General features: G+C 38.7%; 1 protein-coding gene across 1 annotated transcript in view; it reads left to right on the forward strand.

Annotated features, from left to right (window-relative positions):
* The first annotated feature begins 11,267 nt into the window (after positions 1-11,267).
* si:ch211-236d3.4 (protein FAM107B) overlaps positions 11,268-25,256 on the forward strand; it is a 72,556-nt gene continuing 58,567 nt past the window's right edge. Inside the window, exon 1 of the mRNA XM_049471657.1 lies at positions 11,268-11,685. Within this exon, the coding sequence (XP_049327614.1) occupies positions 11,662-11,685 (24 nt within the window). The 5' untranslated portion in view covers positions 11,268-11,661. The remainder of the gene's footprint in view (positions 11,686-25,256) is intronic.

Consider the following 25,256-nt stretch of genomic DNA (forward strand, 5'->3'; position numbering starts at 1 on the left):
GAGTCCAGATCAAGAGTTAAGACCAAGACTTTTAATAGAAGAGATGTAAGTAGAGTAACAGAGTAGAACTACTTCACTTCTGAACTAAATTAAGTGCTAAAATGCTGAATTTTTTCTCTTACCTCAACTTTTACTTCACTGCAATATTCATGAGTTTTCATGTTCCATTAATACTTTTACTCTGATTATAAAAATGTTAGGAACCATTCCAAACCCACATCGTCACTAAAGCCGGAGCGATAAATGCTCTGCACTGTCGCCGGGTTTGATGAAGCTCCTCGTCATTGAGTGAATAAGAAGATCTCGCTGCTCTTATTCTGCCTTTTGCTCTGCCAACTGTCCACTGATTTCTGTAATAAGTACGCCAATAACACAGTACTGTACTATTACTTTCAGTACTAGAGTAGTACACTTTATAAAAAACTAATTGCAATACTAAAATACAAAAAAAACTTAAAGAACACTTCTACACAGCTTCTACTCTAAAAGTCACTTTTTTGATAGAGCACTTTGATAGGTACCTTTATTTAAGTCTGGGTCTCTGGTAGATAGATAGATAAATAGATAGATAGAGGGTTTGGACAATAAAACTGAAACACCTGGTTTTAGACCACAATAATTTATTGTCCTGGACAGTTCCAGTGAATACAGGAGAGTTGAGGTGCACATTGAATTCTGCCGTGATTTGATCAGCCGTGGTTTTATGTTTTTTTGGATACAATCCAGGTTAGCACCAAAACTTCCCTTTCAGACAGCTTCCTCTTACAGCGTCCACAGTTAATCCTGTTGGATGTGATTGGTCCTTCTTGGTGGTATGCTGACATTACCCTGGATACCGTGGCTCTTGATACTTGATCACAAAGACTTGCTGTCTTGGTCACAGATGCACCAGCAAGACGTGCACCAACAATTTGTCCTCTTTTGAACTCTGGTATGTCACCCATAATGTTGTGTGCATTGCAATATTTTGAGCAAAACTGTGCTCTTACTCTGCTAATTGCACCTTCACACTCTGCTCTTACTGGTGCAATGTGCAATTAATGAAGATTGTCTGCCAGGCTGCTCCAATTTAGCCATGAACCCTCCAACACCTGTATGTATGTAGGTAGGTAGGTAGGTAGGTAGGTAGGTAGGTGGGTGGATGGATGGATGGATGGATGGATGGATGCTCTGTTGTGGTCCTTTGGAGTCCTAAGCATTGAAGAACAGGGTGAAAGGAACATAAAACATATGCAGAGAAACAGATACAGTAAAACAGTCTGTTATTATAGAACTCTGTTCTGTATTATAGAACAGTTCTCCTATATGCTGAGTGGAGCTTATGTTCATTCCCTTTTTCTTCATTTTCATTTATAAAGCAATTAAAATAAAGAACGCGGTTGATTCCCAAATAAAAATAGCTCTCCAGCTCTCTCCACTTCAACCCCACGTCTCCCACTGGACTAAACAACAAAGCGGAGTGAGAAAAGAGAGGGACTTTGACTCTTCAAAGCATGTTTTTATCATTATTTTGAGAAGAAGGCCATGAAAGAGTAAAGAGTGATTAAAAAAACACTGGATGACAGCTCAAAACACACAGGCGTGATCATTACCAGAAGCTGCTTCATCATTAATTTAAAATATACAAGACCTTTTCTCCAGGATTTCAGTCGACCAGACATGTCCTGAAAGCTGAAGAACAAATGAATCATCGATGAGGAAACGGGAAACAGAAGCCGCTTTCTTCTCGCAACTGATAGGGAAGGAAAGAAGAAAGCTCTCGGAATGAGGAGAGCGACCTTCATCAACGCACTCGGAAGGGTCAATTATAGAAAGATGTACCAATAAAAGTAAAAGCCCATCAAGAGAAAAAAGGTAGCATTTCCAGCCGCTGTCAGATTGGTTGACATTCGCTGCTTTCAGAAGATATTAGTTCACTATTTACACAATTTCATATGTGCCATAGATAAATGTACCATTTGTAGCATTATCTGATAATCAACTATACGTGCAATATCGCCACTTATACATAAACAGCTCTGGAAACAAATAAGAGACCTTATAAAAATGTTGAGTTTCTTTGATTTTACCAAATTGAAAACCTCTGGAATATAATCAAGAGAAAGATGGGTGATCACAAGCCATCAAACCAAGCTGAACTGCTTAAATTGTTGCACCAGGAGTGAGTAGAATAAAGTTATCTAAAAGCAGTGTGTAAGACTGGTGGAGGAGATCATGCTGAGAAGCATACAAAAAACTGTGATTAAAAACAAGGGTTATTCCACCAAACATTGATTTCTGAACTCTTAAAACTTTATGAATATGAACTTGTTTTCTTTGCATTTTTTGTCATTTCAGCCATTTCTCATTTTCTGCAAATAAATGCTCTAAATGGCAAGAGTTTTATTTGGAATTTGGGAGAGATTCTGTCTATAGTTTATAAAAAAAACACAATGTTCATTTTACTCAAATAATATTCCTATAAATAGCAAAATCAGAGCTTATCAGAGCTGTATATTTGCTTCTTTTTACACATAAAGCAATCTGATGACCAGAAATGTTAAAAAAGTGTTGCTGTGTTTGGAAGTGCATTATCCTGCTGAAAAGAAAAAGCAAGTAGGAAGCCCTGTCATGAGAGGTAAAACACAAGGCCACAAGATGTCCTGCAAATATCTCTGAGCTCTTAGTGTCCTTTGTATCACTACCAGGGATGACTGACTCTTGTATGCAATGGCTTCTCCGATGATCACATGAACAACTGGTGCAAAATACAATCTGTCTGGTTGTAAAAACTCTGCAAGTTAAAATAGTTCCATTGCTGCTCTGTTTGTAGCTGTGATGTTTGGCTTGTAAGCGCTGCATCATTAATTGGTTACCTGTATGTGTTGGAGTAATGTACACGGAGAGCTTCGGTTACAGTACATTACCAGCTGATAACGGCACTCATAGAACGCCTCTCAACCTCTCATCACATTGCAGGGTCGGAACTAACTGTGGTATGATAATACTTTGGGGTGAGTTGGGGTGATGATCATCCAACATCCTAAACCTCACTATCAATCATGTTGTTCCTGAATGCTTGAATGCCATCAAATACTTACAGCAAGGCAAAAGTTTTAACAAATTGAGTTGAAAGCCTTCACTGAACAGAAAATAAACAGTAGATTTTTCATATTTTCATATCAGCAGCTTGCCTAATTCTAAAGTAAGGAATTTGGGTTACATCGAATAACCTTTTTCTTCTTCTTTCAATATAAAAAAGCAACACCTGTCTCTAAATTTAGGCTGCGTTAGCGTCCAAGGCAGTACCAGGAAGTAACACGTTCCATCTGCTTTCATCAGTTCGCTAAACAAGCCCCAGGCACTCAAACTGGACCCATAAAAGCCCGTAATGGACAACTGCTTTTATGGCACCTTTGACCTTTATTACTTACTAAATTACTGCCCATCATGTCCAGCAAATGTCTCAACTAGCACAAGGCCATAAAACTCTTCTGGAACACAGTACAGAAAAGTGCAGTTTGCTTGAGTCTGGAACCACACAGCTTTATAAAGCAAAAAACGCATCAGAAAGGAGTCGGTGGGATGGAATGAAACGTTATACAGCATGCCTGAATGTAAAAATAATATATGAAAGTGAAATTGGGGAAAATCATAAACTAAGGGTACTAGAAGACTCTAGTACCCTGTTTGGAAACATCTAGCCTGGATACAATATAAGGTTCTGTTTGGTGTCTTGTGGCATATTTACCCACAGATGTTGCAACTCGGCCTATAGATCCTGCTCTACACTTGCAGGTTACTAAAGTTGGCATCCCACCTGGTACCATAAGTGCCTGGTCGGTGATAAATCTGGTGACTGGGAATGCCAAGGGAATGTTTCAATCTGGCGAAAAAACATACCTAAGAAACTCTTGCTGTGTGTGGGAGAGCATTAGCCTGCTGAAAGAAAAAAGCCAGCCCTTGGAAGCCCTGCAAATATTGCTCGGCTGTTAATGTCCCTGGTATAGCATTTGGTGCATTTGGCGTATTTGGTGCAGTATGTTGCTCCACAGCAAAGGCAAGATTCAAGCATTCACCACAAGGCCTCCAAACTCAAACCAACCATCACCAGATTCCAAACAGTATCTGGATTCTTTGACAAGACAAGACGGTTCTAGTTTAAAGCAGTCTTGGCTTCCTGTTCACTACACCACCACAAATAAAGGAAGTTGTTGTTGGCTGACAGATGGCCTAGATGGTTCAAAGTCCACTGGGCAACAAGATCTCTTCGAGTGAGTGTTAGAGGCATGGCTAGCAGCCAAAGAATGAGCTCTCACCAGGAGGTACACTACCTAAAAGCAGACTCTTGTACCTCTTTTCCACCAAAAATGGCGGGTGCCAGAGCCGTGCGAACCTGCAAACATTTTAAGAACTTGCCCTTGTTTCCAATGCTTTAAGAAGTCACTCACTATGTCACTAACAGAAGTTTCCAGTTTGTGGAAACTAGGTTCCAGACCAGAAAGATTGTGAGGCCAGAACGACACCAACTGTTTTGGCTGAGAATCTGTGGCTTTGCGGTGGAAAACCAGTACCAAGATCACCGTGCCAGTGGAAAAGCCCCTCATATATATTAATATTGTACGGCATCAACAGTAACAATTTAATGCTTTCTTGTTTAGAAGGGTAATGCTGCAGACCTGAAACCGGAAACCTAAATAGGCGAGGACTTAAGACGTGAGCCTGTCAACCATGTTTTGCATCAACCAATAAAATTCTTGCTCTTAGCCGTCATTCACTGGTAAATTTGCATTGACCAATTGCAGAGTAGGACGACCTATGCATCATTTTTTGTTCTCTGAATTTGATCCTGGTTCTTTTAACCAGTTATCATGTTCTCTAAAATGACAGACAGGTACTTCATACTTTTGATTGGCTACTGCATGAAATGATTGACAGTATCCCCGCCTGTTCGCCACACCTGTTCTCTGGCCTGCAGTTGTCTAATCAGAGCACTCCTGTAACCATTTACATATCTGCCTGAGACATTGTAGTTTTGTAGCAATACAGGGAACGTTATTTTGTTTATCAGTAAGCGAAAGAACGAGAGTGAGCATGTGCAAAGGTGCCTTAACTCAGAGTGGCAGATAGTTGGGGGTGTAATCGTTCCCTGTGTTCTCTGTGTATCACTATGTTTGTTTATTTTTCATTAAAAATTTCTCACCCCATTAAAACATTGGCCAAACAGAGTGCCATGGTTTCAACACTGGCACTCTTTTAGGATAAATAAAATAAGTCATCAATCAGTCAGAGCAAACCGGATAGATAGGAGGGGGCTGAATGTTTGTTTCATACATTTGAAGGTGCTATTGAAAAGAATGTTGAGTCATACAGCTAATAAATAATGCTATTTCTGTATCGTTTTAATTTAAAATCAGTGGCAACCCAAAATAAAAGCAGTCTACCTTCACATCCCACGCAGAGTTATACTGACTGGATTTGTAATGGCTGTGATCGCTGCCAAACTCTGCATATTAGCTCAACCTGTTTCTTGAAGTTGGGAGTCTGCTCTTCACCCACCATGTTTTTACATCAAATCCACTCCTTGAAGTGGGTAGGTACGAACTGGTGTGCAGTACAGGCATTCCTACATTTTATTCTTTGGCGTACCGGGACTTTACACAGCCTGCCAATACATAATAAGTGCATCAAACCTTTGGAATTTCATGGTATAAAACAGGTCGTCTGTCTAAGATGTTGCTACAGTCACTGCATAACCAATCAAAATCTCTATTTTAGCAGGGGGTGGGACAACAGAGAGCTCTGAGGAAGAACCAATCCGAATATGCCTTTCAGCAGAGAGTGGGACAAGAAGAATAGAGCCAAACTCTGAGGCAGTACCAATCAGAATCTCTATTCCAAAGGCAGTGGAACACTCCCACAGAGAAAAAACTCAAACTCTGAGAAATAACCAGTCAGAATCTCTTTTTTTAACTGGGGTGGGACAAGAAAAAGTAGACTAAAACTTTGAAGCAGAACCAATCAGAATCCCTATTTTAGGTTTTAGTAGGGGTTGGGACAACAAGAGTAGGGGTAAATTCTGAAGCAGAACCAATCAGAAACTATATCAACTAGGGGTGGTAAAACAAAGAGTAGATCAAAAACTTTGAAGCAGAACCAATCAGAATCTTTATTTTAGTATGGGTTTGGACAACAAGAGTAGAGCCAAACTGTGATTGGCATAACCAATTATAATCTCCACAGAAAGTAGACTCGACCTCTAGGGAAGAACCAATCCAAAACTCTGTTTTAGAAGGGGGTGGGCCAACAACTAGTAGACTCAAACTGTAAGACAGAACCAATCAGAAACTCTGTTTTTAATGGGGGTGGGACAACAACTAGTAGACTCAAACTCTAAGACTGAACCAATCAGAATCTCTGTTTCATCAGGGGGTGGGTAACAAGAAGTAGACTCAAACTTCATAAAGGAATGGGTCAACAGAGAGTGGAGACAAACTCTGACAGAGAGAACCAATCAGAATATCCATTTCATTAGGGGGTGGGGCAACAGAAACTAGAGTAAAACTTTGAGGCAGAACCAATCAAAAACATTGTTTAAACTGGGGGTGGAAAACAAAGAGTAGACTAAAACTCTCTGTTTCAGAATGGGATGGAACAAACTCAAAGGGCAGAACCAATCAGAATATCTGTTTGAGAAGGGAGTACCATATATTTGGATATTGGGTGTGGCCTCTCTCTTACTTACCATCTCTGTGTTGTCTGTTGCCCAAAGCTACCTGATCCTAGTCGTGCTTTAGTATAATATGTATGGGTTGCCAGGTCTCAGTGTTGTAGATTGTAAAAGCAAGTTACCTTTATTTTGTGTTCTTAGTGATCACAGTATGTTGATTTGGAGTTAAATAGTTTACTTTTATACTGCCTTGGTATTGTGCTGTTAGAATTCAATGCTTGAAAAAAAAACTGTTGAGCTTACTAAATTTTTGTTGTGTGAACAAAACTCAGTTAAGTTAAATAAACTTAACTGATTTAAGTTATCATCTAGCTTTGTCTCAGTTAAGTTGAATTAACTTACAATTGTATATATTTGCGACTTAACTGAGTCAAAGCAAAATGATAACTTGACTAAAGTAAAGTTGAATGAACTTAAAATGTTAAATTGAGCCAATGAATATTTTTTTATTCAGTATTGTGGTTCGGACAACATAAAGTAGACTCAAAGTCTGAGAAAGAACCAGATTAGAACCTCTACTTCAGCATGATAATGATTGTTACTGGCAGTGTCTGGTTAGAATTGTCCATGCAAACAAACACAGTTACACATTTATTGCAGAAAAGGTCAGTGGAGCATTTGTCAGCCTCTATAGGATACGCTCAAAGTAAAAAAAACCCAAACTAGTTATTTTTCAACTTTTTGGCATGTTAATGTATGTTTTTGAGAATAACCTTTTAATATTAATTAGTTGATCTAAAGAGAAATATTTCTAATAGCTGTATAATGGCCCTTTGCTCTTTTCCTCAGTTTCCTTTTCCCCCCGTTTGTGTACAAATTGCTTAATTATAAACTCGGCCTGAGTGTCATAACAAAATAAATGAGTGCACGGCGCCCACTTGTTTTAATTTCGCTGTTTTAATTTCTCGCCATATCTGCAGGTGACATGAGATATAGAGCCTGCTGAAGAGAGAACACAGAAATAACTGATGACGGCGTAATTTATTCGGAACTAATTAAAAAAGACAAAGTGAATTCAAGCTGTGTTAATTTGGCATAACAGCAGCACTGCTTTTTTTCTATTACTCCTTTTTTTCCTTTGTAATATATATTTTTTATTTAGTTAGCACTTCATTCTTTAGGTGACAGGGTTTGTTTTGAGCTGTCAAGAAAAAAAAAACTCAACAACAACTATTTCTAGATGAACCAATTCTGTTAATGCATTCCCGCTTACTGTGCTTAATGTAAGCACTTATGCCAACCTCAGAGTACACTATATTTTTAGGTATCGCTTTATTTAAAGGGTGCCCACATACACCTCTGGAAAAAATGTGAGGCCACTTATAAATGATGAGTTTCTTTGATTTTACCTATTTGAAAATCTCTGGAATATAATCAAAAGATGAAGAAGATGGATGATCACAAGCCATCAAACCAAACTGGACTGCTTGATTTTTTGCACCAGGAGTGAGTAGCATAAAGTTATCCAAAAGCAGTGTGTAAGACTGGTGGAGGAGAACATGATGCCAAGATGAATTAAAACTCTAATCATTTCTCATTTTCTGCAAATAATTGTTCTAAATGACAATATTTTTCTTTGGAATTTGGGGGAAATGTTGTCTGTAGTTTATAGAATAAAACAACAATTTTACTCAAACATAAACCTATAAATAGAAAAATCAGAATCAGAAACTGATTCAGAAACTGAAGTGGTCTAATTTTTTTCCAGATCTGTAGTAATATATTTATGAGGTAGTCTTTGACTATTAACCCTTTCAGACGTGAATTATGTTCCAGTGATGCTGTTGTCTCTTCCTAATGCACACAAAAGAGAACTGTATTTTAATATAAAAATGGATATAAAATTGTATGAAATTGACTACAAAAACATGTATTTGTTTTATTTCCATTTTGTTGGAAGCCTGTGTTTAACATTTTTAATTTATGTTTGATATTGACCTTTATATTTCACAAACCAGTGCTAAACATGATTTAAAAAGTGTCCTAAATGACATAAAATTAGTACTATAGTGCTGCCAGACCTTAATGTCTGAGCTGCTGTTTTTACAGCAGTGGGTGGTGCTAAGCTACTGTTTAATTGCATGTAATTTGTTTATTGGCTGGTTTATGGTCTATTCTGATGGACAACAAATCTCAATTAGTGTTCTGTTCAACAAAACATTTCAAAAACAATATTTAAAAAATATTTAATATGCCATATGCCACTAGAATATGTGTTTTTGGTCATTCTGTTCTCTGTATTTTATAATATAAGTTGACAAATAGACCCAAAACATGCATGAATTGTACGTACAGTATATGTTTATATAGCTCCCTTTCTATCAGACCGAACATTTTGGATACTTCATTTCAGAAGATTTCAAAACATTTCAAAATAGCATTAAAAAAAACAACCACAATATCAAATAACATACTCTATGGTCAGTGTATATACTGTGGTCTAGGACTGTACAGTATGGTCAGTGTTCTTCAGGGCCATTTCCTGAAGGGGGCAGCAGCAGCTCACATAGTCAGGCCTGTTTGAGACCACTAGGCCGGTCCCTGGACTGTGTGCTGAGTTGATACTGTACATACTGTTCCAGAGCATGTGGCATGCTTGACCCATATGGCATCACCAGCAAAGGTCAGATAAATATAGTTAGAAAGACATATATAGAAATACATAAAGATAAATAAAAGATAAATAGCAAGTCTAAACTGTCTATATGTTTAGTTGCTTTAATTTTCATTCTGAAATTTAATACAGAAACATTACTTACATGGAAGTGAGCAGTACTTGTTCTATTTAGGTTAATCTCACTCAAACATCTTTTTTTAAATCTGGACCTTAAATCCAGTATCCAGTCCCGGGGCCACATTTTTAAAAATTCGGTGTAGATTCTGGAGTGAAAGTGTGTACACACAAAAAAACAGACAAAATAATAGAAAAAAACATGCATATCGAAAAACAAGTATCTCCAAAAAGTTTCAATGGAAGTCAATGTAAGAAAAGTTCATTTCAGGTCATTTTGAAGTGTTTCTATCGGTTCGTTCATGAAAAAAAAAATAGAACAGTGTGAGGGACAGTTTGTCTGTTGAAATTATGTAATAAACTAAAAATCGACAAAAATGGAGATACTTGTTTTTCATTCATTTTCATTGTTTCCTCTTTATAAATCACAATCTGCTTTTAAATGTGCGCAGATAAACCAACCTCATAATCCTCCTCCGTTTCGCCCACATTTACCCATAAAAGGTGCATGCAAATCACTCAACGAATATTTAAATGTGGGATTCCCTATTCGTCCTGAGCGGGATAACCTGAGAGGAATTAAAACAATTAAGAGACCACTTTCAGTTTCTGAATCAGTTTATCTGATTTTGCTATTTATAGGTTTATGTTTAAATGAAATTAACATTGTTGTTTTATTCTATAAACTACAGACAATGTTTCTCCCAAATTCCAGATAAAAATATTGTCATTTAGAGCATTTTATTTGCAGAAAATGAGAAATGGCTGAAATAACAAAAACGATGCAGAGCTTTCAGACCTTAAATAATGCAAAGAAAACAAGTTCATATTCATAAAGTTTTAAGAGTTTAGAAATCAATATTTGGTGGAATAACCAAAATGGTTTTTAATCACCGTTTTCAGGCATCTTGGCATCTTGGTTCTCCTCCACCAGTCTTACACACTGCTTTTGGATAACTTGGATTATGCCACTCCTGGTGCAAAAATTCAAGCAGTTCAGCTTGGTTTGATGGCATGTGATCATCCATCTCCCTCTTAATTATAATCCAGAAGTTTAATTATTGTGTCAAGCAATTGATATAAAACAACATTTTAACCACGAGGCATGAATTACCTCAAATGATTTAAGTAAATTCAGCTTATCCAGGCTTACAGTGTATTATATACTGTTCATTGAGAGCTTAATCTTCCCTCAGAAATGAATAATAAGAGGAATGCCCAGGAGAACATTTTCTACTCATTGTTCTAAAGTGTCTTCCCAAGCTGGAGGTCCGGAACAACGGCGCTGCTCACTTGCTTGACTTGGATCTCGTCCTCTGGGCTTGCTCGAGAGTTTGGAAAATTGTCGTTGGCGTCCTGGGTCCTGGGAGGCTTGCCCAACTGGTGGCACCAGCTGGTACCTTTCGCAGTCTGATCCACCTCCAGAGAAGAAGGGGACTAGGCGTTATACCCAGCATGACCAAGCTTCGGCTCTTGATCGAGCTTGAACCTTGCTCTTGACCATTGGTACCCCAAGAAGGGAATCTTTGGGGAGGTTTGCTGCTAGCCAATTTTAGCACTGAAGGTTAACTGTGGATGTACCACTCCAGGTTGACTCCAGACTCCAGTGTGACTCTAGATCCTTGGCTGCCACCCTTAGGCCACCTCGCCACAGGTTGTCCCTAAGGCTTCCTTCACTGTCACTTGCAATTAGCCTAATCTGGCCATGGTGGCTAAGTCCTTAAGGGAGAGCGAGCGCTAGCAACAGATGGCTACACAAGACTCTGCTGTGCTTTGCTTTGCTCTGCTAGGCTTACTCTTGACTTGCTCTTCTTCGCAACTCATTCCCTTCCTTTCCTCTCCGTCCAGCAGTTTGTCCAATCAGTGCCACCCAGAACTGGCTATCTCAGGATGACCGGCTGGAGGTCGACCCCTCCTAGAAAGCTCTGCTGGTTTGATACTCTGCTCTAATTGCTGTAAATATCCACCTCCAGCCCTAGCTAGATCTTCCCACTGGAGTACCCACCCTGCTGTTGCTGACAAGGTGCCAGGGGCAGGGAGAGGGATCTTTTCTCCCTTCGGTAAATACCCCCCACCCCCTTCTCGGTCGGAGCCAGGCGGAGCACAGAGCCGAGCTGGAAGTGCCTCGTCCAGGAAAAGCGTGGGGGAGCCACGGGGGAACCTCTAGGAAGCACTTGACCCAAGCAAACCACCACAGTTCAGCAGCTCAGACGGCCTCAGCATGGGGGCTTCTTATGGCAAGAAAGTAAGTGGCAAAAGTGTCTCGTTTAAAAAGAGTAGAGCGGCGCTCGTCTCGTAGCCACTTTGCTAATGGGGTCAGGAGTTGGTTGGCAGGGGCTTGGCAGGGAGGGATCAAGGCCTGTTTGTTTGCCTACTTGTTTAAGAAAACACTAGAAAGGTCACTAAGATTTATATAATTTTTTTACAGCACTGTTCATAGAATATGCTATGATGCACTATAACTACAGTTTAAAACATTAAGAGACCACTTCAGTTTCACTTCTAAATTGCTATTTATAGGTTTATGTTTGAGTAAAATAAACATTGCTGTTTTATTCTATAAACTACAGAAACTACATTTCTCCCAAATTCCAAATAAAAATATTGTCATTTAGAGCATTTATTTACAGAAAATAAGAAATGACTGAAATAAAAAAGAGAGATGCAGAGCTTTCAGACTTCAAATAATACAAAGAAAACAAGTTCATATTCCTAAAGTTTTAAGAGTTCAGAAATCAATATTTGGTGGAATAACCAAAATGGTTATTAATCACAGTTTTTTTATGCATCTTGGCATGTTGGCTCCTCCACCAGTCTTACACACTGCTTTTCGCCAGCTAGCTAGATAGATAGATAGATAGAGAAAGATCCTCAGCAGTGTTTCACAATAAATGGACCAATATAATTCTTGTAATACATACTTTAAAGCTATTGTACATTTATTGCTTCAGTAACCTTGCAGATATCCAGATTTGAAGGCTTCCATGTTCAGCCGAAGGAAAATAGTGATTAATCACAATTAATTGTGAGTAATCACATCAAATTTTGCATTTTTTAAGCAATGTTTTCTCCACGAATTAACCAATTGAATCGTTGAAATACATACTTTTAAAGATTTTCTAAGATTATGGCTTCAGTAACTTTGCAGATGTTCAAATTTAAAAACTTCAATGTTCAGCAAAAGGAAAGGTGTGATTAATTACAATTAATCGAGATTAATAACATCAAATTTTGCTATTTTTTTTAAATGATCAACAGCAATTTTTCCCCATGAATACATCAATAGAAATGCTTGTAATGAAAATTTTAAAGCTTTTTTTGTAAATATCAAGCTTTAGTATTCATCAGTTGTGATTATCACTTCAAATTCTGTGAAAATAATTGTACTTTTTTTTTAAAAACTGTAACCTTGCAGATATTCAAATTTAAAAAGAAAGCAAGGTGTGATTAACCATGATTAATTGTGATTATTCACATCAAATTTTGCAATTTTTTTTACATTTTTTACTGTATAAAAATGATCAAAAGCAATGTTTTTCACTACGAATGAACCAATAGAAATGCTTGGAATACATGCTTTTAAAGATTTTCTAAGCTTTTGATTTTAGAAACCTTCCAGATATTCACATTTAAATTATTTTATTTATTTTTTCAATGATCAACAGCATTTTTCCACAATAAATGGACCAATAGAAATGCTTATAATTACTGTTTTAAAGCTTTTTTTGTTGGTTTAAGGCTTCAGTAAACGTGCAGATCTTCTTAGCAGACTTTTATCTACAATTGTAACCAACAACTCCCGTCCAGACAGAGGTCAAGGCCCTTGTTTTTCTCACTTTGTATCATATCTCAGCCCTGATGCTCCCAGTCCCTCCCCGATTCCGTGCACGCTCTGAGTTTTTCATTAACCCGAGAGCTGATCTACAGTCAGCCGTCGAGTCCAGTGGAGTACGCAAGTGGCTACATTCAGAAATATCTGAGCTATGAGCCAGGCGGAGTGTGTGTGGGTGTGGTTGGGCTGGGAGTTTGATTCGGAGCTGAGGACGGCTGCTGCTGACAGCTGACAGCTGCTCTGGAGAGGGTCACTGTGGGATTATGGGACAAGTAGGAGGATTCTTGTTACCTGGAGGAATTAGATCACAGTTGACTGTGCAGCCAGGCTTTAGAGACGAGCTGTTTATTCCTTTAACGCTTCTACATAATAATGTCAACAAAGTAAACATCAGAAAACTTCTAAACTGGATGAAAAATCCAATTACTGTATTTTTCGCACCGTAAGGCGCACTTAAAATCCTTGAATTTTTCCATAAATCGCCAGTGAGCCTTATGTACTGCACTAAAGTACAGTGTTATAAAGGAGTTTTAGGAAAGTTTCTCCAGCACAGAAGCTGGAGCAGTATTAGCATTAGTCGCTAATCGCTAGCTATTTTGCCATTTAGAGGTGAGTATATCGCATACCTGTCAAGTTTTGAATTTAAAAATAAGGGAAATTTTCCGCAGCCCGGTTTGAGCCGTCCCACCAGCCCAACTGAGGTTCAGTATCCCTTACATTTTAAGACAGGTTTACCACCTGTGACCCACTTACACACTACAAGTGGATGATCAGAATCTAATAGGCCTACCTTTGTTAACAATGAAATGTTGTGGACATTCCTGCCGATGTAATTCTTATAATACAGCCTAAATGAAAACACTTTTCTAGATATTTACATAAAGTCTTTACTTTTATGTCAGGGATGCACTCTTTTATGTTATATTTTTTATTCAATGGATTTAAAATGGAACAAAGGGTGCACAAATGCTTCAAAATGAGCTTTTACTAAAGGATATGGACCGGATATATTCCATCAGTGAATCCATTCCTCAATAAAGTACGCAAAACAGTACATCAACAATGGATTTCATATAGCAATGTAATAATGTAAACATTTCACTTGTTTCTAATTTGTTCTTTTACCTTTTATAACACAAAGGAACAAATTATTAAAATAAATATTAATAAATATCAGTTCTAAGGGGCCTACACAATTAATAATCTTTATCTAATATTCCTCTAGCAGGCAACAAAAAAGGCTTTCTCCTTGAACTGGCACCATGATTGGCGTTAAGACATATAATAACCTCTCATAATAAGGTTTTTTTTTATATAATTCCGGAAATGTATGGGAAAATACTAATACGGGAGGACGGTGGGAAAGAGGGGTAAAATACGGTAGTTTCCCGGCCAAAACGGGAGACTTGACAGGTATGGTATATCGGCCTGTACCCTGCTGCTAACCCTGGCTAGCTAGAATACTCAGTTTTGTTTTTAAAAAAAATACACAAACAACCATGGAAAAGAAAGTCTTCTTGAAGTTCAAGAAGTTTATTTGTGATGCATCACAGAGCTGAACTGACACTGCTGATAACAGTCTGGATGGTCCTTTTCATATTTGGGAGATAGTAAGAGAGAGCATGAAAGAGAAAAGAAGAGGGAGAGAGACAGAATGAAAGAGAGAAAGTGTCTAGAGTGATACAAAATGAGAGAGAGATAGGTAGAGAAAAATAAACAGGGAACAAAGGAGAGAGAGAGATAGAGACAGGGAAGATAAAAAAAGAGATTGTGAATGTGAGGGACACAAAACAGACAGTGAGAAAGACGATAAAAGAGAAGGAAGGAGATTGAAAGAAGGAGAGATAGAGAGAGAAAAAGAAAAAAGGCAGAGGCAGAGGAAGACAGAGAGAAAGGGGGGTAGAAATACAGAGCAAGAATGAGGTACAGAAAGAGAGAGAGACATAGAAAGACGGATAAAGAGAGAGAGAGAGAGAGAGAAAAGGACAGATTAAGAGAATAAAGGTGTTAGAAAGAAAGAGAGAGAGAGAGAAAGAGTAAAAGAGGGAGAGAGAGAGACCAAAAAAGAGACAGAGAGAAAAGAGAGATACATAGATTGATAGATAGAGGAGTAATAGAAATACAGTGCAAGCATGAGGGACAGAGAGAAAGGGATGAACAGAAAAAGAAAGAGGAAGAAGAGAAAGAAAGACAGAAAGAGAGAGAGAGACAGAGAAAAAGAGAGAGAGAGAAAGAAAGTGAGAAAGAAAGTAAGCAGTGCTCTGGAGCTGAAATGTCAGTGTGTGTCAGTACTGTAATTTCATCCTCTCTGCTGCAGCTTCCGGGCAGCTTGGCATGAGCTGAATAACTCTGATACCCCTGGTGGAATTGGCATGGCCCCCCCGGCCCCCCCGCCCATGTTTCAATCACAGACTTCTAAAGAATACCACCAGAAACTATTCACTCCAAACTCTCCCTTTCCCTGTCTGATACGGCCGGGCCACATTACACACACTGTTTGGGTTTAGGTAGGAATGTCTACGATTAGTAATTAGAAGGCTGGATTTGGTTATATTTTAATATTGAATCATATTGCATTGCTTTAAATCTAATAGTACTGGATCAGAAGGTGTTGATTCGCGATATCACATTCTATCTTGTGTTCTATTGCTTTTATACAACCGTTTTTTTTTTTTGTTTTTTTTTTTACGAAATGAATAAAGAAAATAAAAAACCCTCAAAAAATGAATAGTGAATATGCTTTAATACGGACTGTGCCTTCCGCCAAAAAGTAGTTCCACAACAAGTGAACTGTAACAGAACTGTAACTACAAAATGGCATTTTGTTTTTTTACATTAGCTTGAAATCAAATTTGGGGGTGAAGGTGGTTGGTAAGCGTTTGTGCCGTGAAATAATGTTTAAAACTCTTCTCGTCTTCATGTGAAAGCGGCGCGTTTCTGAGCATTTCTGCCGAGCAGTTTTGCTAGGAGGTGTTTGTTAGCTAGCCAGCTTCCATGTGGTTAGGTTAGGTTAGCTTAGCTTGCTCTAGCTTAGCTTGGCCTGGCTGGTTACAGTTCTGGCTGTCAGACTGCGGCCGAGGTGACTGATGGATTTTCTTTCTCTTTTTTCCACAAAATACAAGTCAGCGCTGCGGAAAAAAAATGGAGGACCTGAGGCAAAAATTTTTCGGGTCCGAATATTTTGAGCCAAATTTTTTCCGGGTCCCAATTTTTTTTCCAGTCCAAAATTTTTTTGGTGAAAAAGCTTTTTCTGGTCCTAATTTTTTTTCTGGTCCAAAATTTTTTGAGCCAAAATTTTTTTCGGGTCCCAAATTTTTTTGATCCAAAATTTTTTTCGGGTCCCAAAATTTTTTGAGCCAAATTTTTTTTCGGGTCCCAAATTTTTTTCAGGTCCCAAAATTTTTTGAGCCAAATTTTTTTCGGGTCCCAATTTTTTTTCTGGTCCAAAATTTTTTTGCCAACGAAGTTTTTTCTGGTCCCAAAATTTTTTGAGCCAAAATTTGTTTCGGGTCCCAAATTTTTTTCAGGTCCCAAAATTTTTTGAGTCAAATTTTTTTTCGGGTCCCAATTTTTTTTTCAGGTCCCAAAATTTTTTTCGGGGTCCAAAATTTTTTGATCCAAAATTTTTTTCGGGTCACAAAATTTTTTGAGCCAAAATTTTTTTCGGGTCCCAAATTTTTTTCAGGTCCCAAAATTTTTTGAGCCAAATTTTTTTCGGGTCCCAATTTTTTTTCTGGTCCAAAATTTTTTTGCCAACGAAGTTTTTTCTGGTCCCAAAATTTTTTGAGCCAAAATTTTTTTCGGGTCCCAAAATTTTTTGATCCAAAATTCTTTTCGGGTCCCAAAATTTTTTGAGCCAACATTTTTTTCGGGTCCCAAAATTTTTGGAGCCAAAATTTTTTTGGTGACAAAGTTTTTTTCGGGTGCCAACATTTTTTCAGGTGCCAAAATTTTTTTCCTAGCCTTTTTTTAGCCTGTGCTAAGCTATTGCTGCTGCTCCTGCTGAAGGTGATTATTAAAAGATGTCCTGTATGTATATATGGTGTTACTCTGCAACATGTCCACGGAGAAACAGAAACAGATTTAGTGTGAGTGTTAGAACACTTCTCAACCAATCAGATTGTATAAAATACTGTTGATTTCAGTATACAGAAGGAAAGGCCTGATCTAGGGTACGCAGGCACCGGCACCCAACCATGAATGGACTGAGGCAGCTCAGGACATGGAGGAGTGAAAAGAATGGAGATTAGTAAGGATTTTATGAAAAAAGTCGTAGGTGTAGGACCTGTAAGGGTAGTAGTTAGAAGGACTGTTGCAAAAGTAATGAAACGCTGTACAGAGCAGTGGTGATAAGGGGTGTGAGCAGGCTAAAACAACAAAGAACATAAGTGTGCCCTTGTTTTCTGTTAATTGGATTGTATTTTATCCATTCCAACCTGTTTGGAAACCGCAGAATGATGAAATACCATGATATTTATTGTGTTTTTTGTTAGAAAACACAAAAGCAGTGTTTTTTTTTTTTTTTTTTTTTTTGCTGTTGCATCACTTAGTCTTTAAGGTAGCATTGTTTGCATTGATTTAGGCCTTAAACCAGAATCAGTTGTATTGCAGTTGTATAAAAAGCTGGGAAGGTTTGTAAAAAATAAACGCACCACTTTAGCACAAGCATGTGACTGGCCTGCTTCTGTATTTGACGTCAAGTGGAGTCAAAGCCTGCTGCGCCAAAGACCTACTGCACCGAGGCAGATTAGCCCAATCAGACAAAATCCTTTCTGAAATATCCAACAGACAAGCTAAAAATAATCACTTTGCCTGGAAGGAATTTATCTCAGAGGGAGCATGTGTGTGTGTTTTTATAACCTGAACTTTTACTGTTTCATTTCATTCAGTTGATTGGAAACATGTATAGTCATTCAGCTAGTATATCATTTAAGAAAAATGCTAATGTCTCAGAAGGTGCTCATAACATGGTAGTGTTATTTACAGTAACTGAAAGACCTACATGTTAAAGCATCATCACTTTTTAAAGATAATGGCTGTATTTTTAAGCTCTAGAATTTTAAAATCTCTACAGTAAAATGATCCTTCATTTTTAAATTTGTGCGAAAATCCTTCGCAAAACACTTTTAATGTTTTAAAATGTCTCCAAGAGTTTTGCTGTTGACTCACTTCTGGCCTAAGTGCCACATCTTGCATCAATACTTTGTAGCGTCACCTTTCACTGCAGTTACAGCTGCAAGTTTTTTTGTGGTATGTCTCTACCAGCTTTGCGCATCTAGAGACTGAGACAGAGACTTACACTCTCTCAACACATGGATGGTATGCAATACATTCTTTTTAGTATTAAATTTAAAGTATTAAAGTAATTGTAATTAGATATGTGTATGCATAAATTAAGTAAAGGTTACTAAAAGAAAGGATTGATTCAGCAAAATTCGACATTTAAGTCTTGAAACGAAGAGTTGAAGTTACTTAAATTGATCTGAAATTAAATTTACACTTTACACTTTACTTGGATGGTCCATTTGATGGCCTCTTTAATGCTCAACTAACATTCAACTATCATTCAACTACATGTCTATTAAATGCAATTGAACTGAAAAGTGAAAGTAAATGATTCTCTAACTCTAACCGAAACTCTAATCTTAACATTTTGGGATTGGGTTTAGAGTTAGATTTTAAGCTTAGGTTAAGGTTAGGGTAAAGGTTAGGTGTAGGGTTAGATTTTAGGGTTAATTCATGGTTAAGGTTAGGGTAAAGGTTAGGTGTAGGGTTAGATTTTAGGGTTAATTCATGGTTAAGGTTAGGGTTAGGTGTAGGTTTAGGTTCTATTTTGAATCGTTTACTTTCAACATAGGGTTAAGTTGCACTGAATGGACATTCAATTCAATTCATTTTTATGAATGTCAGTTGAGCACCAACAGGGCCATAAAATGGACCATCCAAGTAAAATGTTGTGTTACCAAAAAAGCAAATGCAGAAAGTTGCAAAACTTTTTTAAAGTAAATTTTACGCATATTTTTTTTTCAATGTAGTTCCATGCTTTTACCAAGGTTTCATGAAAAAGCTCCATTATTTGCGTCAGTGCCCCAAACCATTCTCCTCATTTTTCTGCGCAGAGTTGTGTCTGGATGCCTGAAAATGTTAAAACATCGGAGATTCCTACTGCTATAAATGAAAGAAAGGCTCTACAGAGGCGGTGTGTTGTGCAGTGTCAGAGCCGTGGTAAATTTCTGGGTTAAGAGACGGAGAAAAAAGCAGTAAGAGTAGCTCAGATTTACAGCGAGATGGGCCCACAGACCGAACACACAAGAACCCAAGAGACAGGTAACCAGATCTGACCGTAATGAGCTACAGGCTGACAAACAAACCACACTCTGATCACTCGCCTCAGCGACTAAATCTCTCTCTCTCTCTCTCTCTCTCTCTCTTTCTCTCTCTCTCGCTCATTTTCTCCCTTTCTTCATTGGACTAGAAAACTGCTCTGAAACAGGAAGCATAAGTTTAGTTGGGTTTTGTGGGTCACATCTCAAAGCAGACGTTCATTTGAGCTTTTGGAATGTGGAGGTCAGCAGCTAATAAAGGTTGACTTGGTGCCATTGTGTTGGATAATCTGGAACTTTTGCTTGAACAGTCTGGAAGTGTTTGAGAGTTATGTAATAACTGAGGTTGCCAGTCTGTATTTATAGTGGGATTTCTTTTTCATTCAGGGCTGTAATATAGCATCATAAGAGTTGCAATAACATCATGAATAACAGAAAGTGAGGTAGATTGAAATGGAGTGAGGTAAAGTGATGATGTAGGGTGAGGTAGAGAAATGTAAAGCAATGTGAAGTGATCCAGAATGAGGTACTGGTGTAGCATGAGGTAGAATGCTGTGATGTAAAGTGATGCACAGTGAAGTAGAGTGTGGTAAATTGAATTAGAGTGAGGGAGAGTGCAGAAGAGTGAAGTAGAGTGGGGTAGAGTGAGGTGTTCTGATGTAGAGTGAGGTAAAGTGATGAAAAGTGAGGTAGATCAATGTAGAATGATGTAAAGTAAAGTCTACTGATGTAGAGAGAGATAAGTAGAGATGTAGAGTGAGGTAGAGTGTGGCAGAGTGATGTAGAAAAAGATAGACCACTGCGAAACCCTGCGTATGCAGCTGTGCCATCAAGCTGCCGGCGCTCAGAGGGAGCAAAATTGGCCCTGCTCCCTCCGAGTGGGTAGATGGCGCTCTCTCCCCACATCACTCCTAGAGTGATGTCCACAGCACAGGGCATCTGTGAGCTGATGTACCGGAACCGAGTCACTACGCTTTTCTCAGAGCGCGCTGTGATGCTACTCAGCAATGCTGCATCAGCAGCAGCTCAAAAAGAAGCGTTGGCTCTGACTTTACATGTATCGGAGGAAGCATGTGTTAGTCTTCACCCTCCTGGTGTTATGGGGCATCACTAGTGACAGAAGTAGATAGTAAATTGAAGAAAAAAAAAGAGAAAATGGGAAAAATTTGAAATAAAATTATAAAAAAAGAAAATTATGCAGACTTATGTAGAGTGAGATAGACCAATGTAGAGTGAGGTAAAGTGATGCAGAATTGAGGTAGAAGGATGAAGAGTGAGAGCAATGAAGTGATTCAGAGCAATGTAGAGTGATGTCTAGCAATATAGAGGGATGTAGATTGAAGGTAGTGTAATGTAGACGGAGGTAGAGTGATATAGAGTGAGCTAGAGTGATGCAAAGCAATGTATAGTGATGTATAGCAATATAGAGTGATGTAGATTGAAGGTAGTGTAATGTAGACGGAGGTAGAGTGATATAGAGTGAGCTAGAGTGATGCAAAGCAATGTATAGTGATGTATAGCAATATAGAGTGATAAAGAGTAAAGTAGAATCAGGTAAAGCGATGCAAAACAATGTAGAGTAATGTATAGCAATATGGTGGAATGTAGAGTAAAGTAGAGTGGTGTAAAGTGATGTTGAATTGATGTAGAGGCATGTAGAGTGATGCAGAGCAAGATAGAAAGATGTAGAGCGAGGTAGAGTACAGTAGAGTGAAAGGAAGGAAGGAAGGAAGGAAGGAAGGAAGGAAGATAAAGTTGCCGATGTTGCAATGAATAATAAATCCAAGAAAAGCTCTAAACACATCAGCAGTGTGTGGAATAGCACTCCAGAATGCATGCTCTGAAAAAAAAATGTAGCATTGGTTTATCATAGTGTCTGTAATGAAGACCAAAGGTGATCTGGCATCGTAAAAAAATGCTCCCCATGCCATGAGGACACCAAGCCATCTGGACATGTGACATGACAACAAACCATTGATCTTGGTGGTAACCACGCCAAGCGGCTCGTTGGTCATCTCCACCAAGACCCATGACCCATGCCTAGAGGTCTGGCAAGTCTACCCCACCAAGTTTCATTACTGTTGGCTGAATATCTTGGTTTATTTTTTGATGATGAGCCTGTTTCATTCACAGCAGATAAACTGTGTATCTCACGTTCTTGGGCGAGTGAGGCAAATGAGTTTTGCTGTGTACAATCTGAGCCAACTTCACGTTAATGGCTTTTTGATGAATTCTTACACAAGCCTGTCATCAGAGGCATATTCAGCGTTTTATGTTGTTAAAACAAAGAGTCCCTAATGAGAAACGCAAACTGTAAAGACAGCTGCCATCATGACTAAAGATTGACCGGTTGCTGTGACTACAGTGCCATTATCATCAGCGTTTTCCATCATTAAAGCTGAGGCTTGTTCCCTGACGCTGTTTACGAAGTACGAGGCGTCGCGGGCGACTGATATCCGATGTGACGCGAGCAAGTAACGAAACGTGCGCTTTGCTACAACATACCTGTTTAAAGTTTCCAAGAGTGTCGCAGGTTTACTTTTAACCTTCTTCCAAAACAACCGAAACTCCTAGCAGACTTCTGTAGGCAGTTTGAAGCAAAACAGGTCTACTGGAGCGTTGACCCGTGGAAAGAATAGCAGTTTTAACCATGCAGCTGCATTCTGGAGGCTCACGGGTGCCTCCGTCACCCTCACACAGGCTGACACCAGCCAGCTGTACCCAGCTAAAACAGATGGCGTTCATTAGCTTTTACGCACACACAGTCGCAACCACACATGCAGCGCCGTCGTCATTAAAGCGCTAATCCAGAGTGGCTGCGACTAGCGCTTTTTAGCAGTGCAACAACAGAGGCTTTTGGAAAACAAGTAATGCATATTAAAATCACATCTGTTGGTAATCTATGAGGACATATCCAGCACATACTTTTTGTATTGTGTAAACACGTTGAGTGACACAGTGGGGGAATGGCTGCTAAATGGATGCACTACTATCCAAAACAAGACAAGACAAGACACAACAAGACAAGACAAGACAAGATAGCCACATTTACCATATACTGCACATACACTCTGGGTCAAACAACTCACACAGGGCCTAAGTAGCATTGGCCCAACTCTGGTTTGAATTCAGGCCCAATTTTTGCCCTAATTCTTGCCTCAAATCAGGGTAGAGTTTGGCATGTTGCTGAGTATGATATGGGAATTGGCCCAAGCTACATGTGTCAAAAGACTGGTTGCTGAATATAATATGGGAATTGGCCCAAACCAAATGTGCCAAAACACGTGATTACAGAGTATAAATGGGAATTGACCAGCACAGGTTTTGTCAACACCCTGGTTGTCGAGTATAATATGGTAATTGGCCCAAACCAAATGTGCCACACTGATTGCAGAGAGTATAAGATGGGAACTGACCAGCACAGATTTTGCCAACACTCTAGTTGCTGAGTATAATATGGGAATCAACCCAAGCTGCTTGTGCCAACACTCTGGTTGCTGAGAATATTATGGAAATTGGTCCCACAGTAGCCAATAGCCAATGCTTCATGTTATCTGGGTAGTAAATGCATGCTTGAAGTGGTGAGCAGCCCTTACTTTAACAACCGGGGATCAGTGAAGGTTGGGGAGTTTGCCCAAGAGTGGCAGCTTTTCTAGACAAGGTATCTAATGCAGAACCCTGTAGTCTATGACCTATTCTCCCTGGTTTCAAACCAGAGAACTTTGGAGTGTAAGAAAAACATGATATTACTAAACATATATTATAGAAGTCAAGAAATAAAGCCTTAAGGCCTCCAAAGTCCAAACCCATCCCCAAAACATTTATCCAAATATGTTAACCCTTTGAACGATATGTTTATTATTCTGTTATTAATGAGTTGTAACAGTTATGGATATTTTGTGGCGTCCCACAGGGTTTTATTATAGGGTGTATGAAACTGATCAGTTTCAAAGTAATGGGTATGGGCCTAAGCACAGGTTTTGGTGTCATAGGTCTTAAACCGTGCAATTCCCGGCAACAAATGAAGGTCCTTGTGTCAGTTTTCATCCCAAGGCCATGACCCTTACATTTTTCACCTTAGGTCTTGAGCCATTTGAGCCCTAAAAGCCCTGGGAGACAAACATTACTGTATTTTTTTAACCAAAGGTCATAAGTCCTGTGCTGTACATTTTTGTTTTCAGGTTATTACAACTGCTGTGAATTTTTGGTCTCAATATAATTAGCACTAGTGCACATTGTTTGGATCCAGGTGTTGACCTTTTCTTTAGACTTTCATTTAGGCCCAAAATGATGACCCTTACATTTTTTTTTGCTCTAGATCTTGAGCCTTGCATTAACTTGTGATATTTTATGGCCTCTGCTTTAGGTTTTTGTCCCCCAGTCATGACCACTATTGTACATTTTTGGGCCCAGGCTTTATATGTGCTACTTTTAAAAGACTAATCTTAGATAGATCAGAAAATACAAATGTACAGTTCTTCATATTTACTTCAATGGCTATCCTGTTATTTTCTTCTCTCACATAAAAGTAGATTGCATGCAGCCCACAAGAGGGCAGAGTCCACCTATCAGTGAAGTGAAACTCTCATCCTAGTCCTGCTATAGTACTTTACAACTGTCTAAAGCTGATAAGGCATGTGCTGTTAAAGTAAATTAAAATAAATTAAAATAAAAATTATTTTACCAGAAAGTCACTTTCTCGCTAAGATAATGCAAATTTCCCAGCAATGAACAAATGCACACCTTCCAAATGCTCACTTTGTGGCACCACTTCTATTCTGTAGAGACTATTACCGTTGGCCTTCCTCTAGCCATTTATCAGTGGTTTTTCTGTCTTCAGTATCACTTTTAGCAAGATATTTTTAGGTAATGGACCAGAAGTGTCACTGATACTGAAACCCAAGCAACACCACTGTCCCTTCTAGACTTGTACCACAACACCAGTGCTATGCTATACAGTATCTAGACAACAATGACCAGTGATGAATAGAGGAGGATGGCTGACAAATTGTAGGACTGCATAACAATAGATGGGCTACAGTCCACAGTAATTGTACACCTACAGAGTGGAAGCTCTAACCCTGTGAGCCTCTTTCGAAGGTATTTTAGCAGATGCTCTAAACCAAATCCATAATACTCAACATACATGAATTTAGTACTTAGTATAATTTGATATGTGCAAGATTAGTGGTGATTAAACTCTGTATGCTCCCAGACTTTAATTACACCCTAAGATTTACTATTTGGGCGACAATGTGGCGCCACAGGTAGTGTCTGTCCCACAGCTTCAGTGGTGGAAGGTTGTGGTTTTGATTGCTGTTTTTGTTACTGGCTTCTTTTACTGAGTTTGAGTGTGTTTTCCCTGATTGATTGAATGGCTGTATGTGTGTGGTACCCTGTGATTGATTGGCACCCTGGTCAAGGGTCTTCCTGCCTTGAACCCAGTGATTCCAGGAAGCCTCCAAACCCAACTAGGAAAGACGTTGGGGTAAAGATGGATGGACGAATGAAGAAATGGATGTATTTCTATTCAAATTCATATTTGCAAGCGAAGCAGTGCAAAACCAGCTGAGCTGTCTCTAGGTTATAGGACTAAAAAGTTCTAAGAGGAAAAAAAAATGGAAGAGGGACAAAAGCCCCTGAGAAAATAAAGAGGTCAGG

The sequence above is a fragment of the Astyanax mexicanus genome, chromosome 24 (assembly GCF_023375975.1).
Source record: "Astyanax mexicanus isolate ESR-SI-001 chromosome 24, AstMex3_surface, whole genome shotgun sequence".
Classification (NCBI taxonomy): Eukaryota; Metazoa; Chordata; class Actinopteri; order Characiformes; family Acestrorhamphidae; genus Astyanax; species Astyanax mexicanus.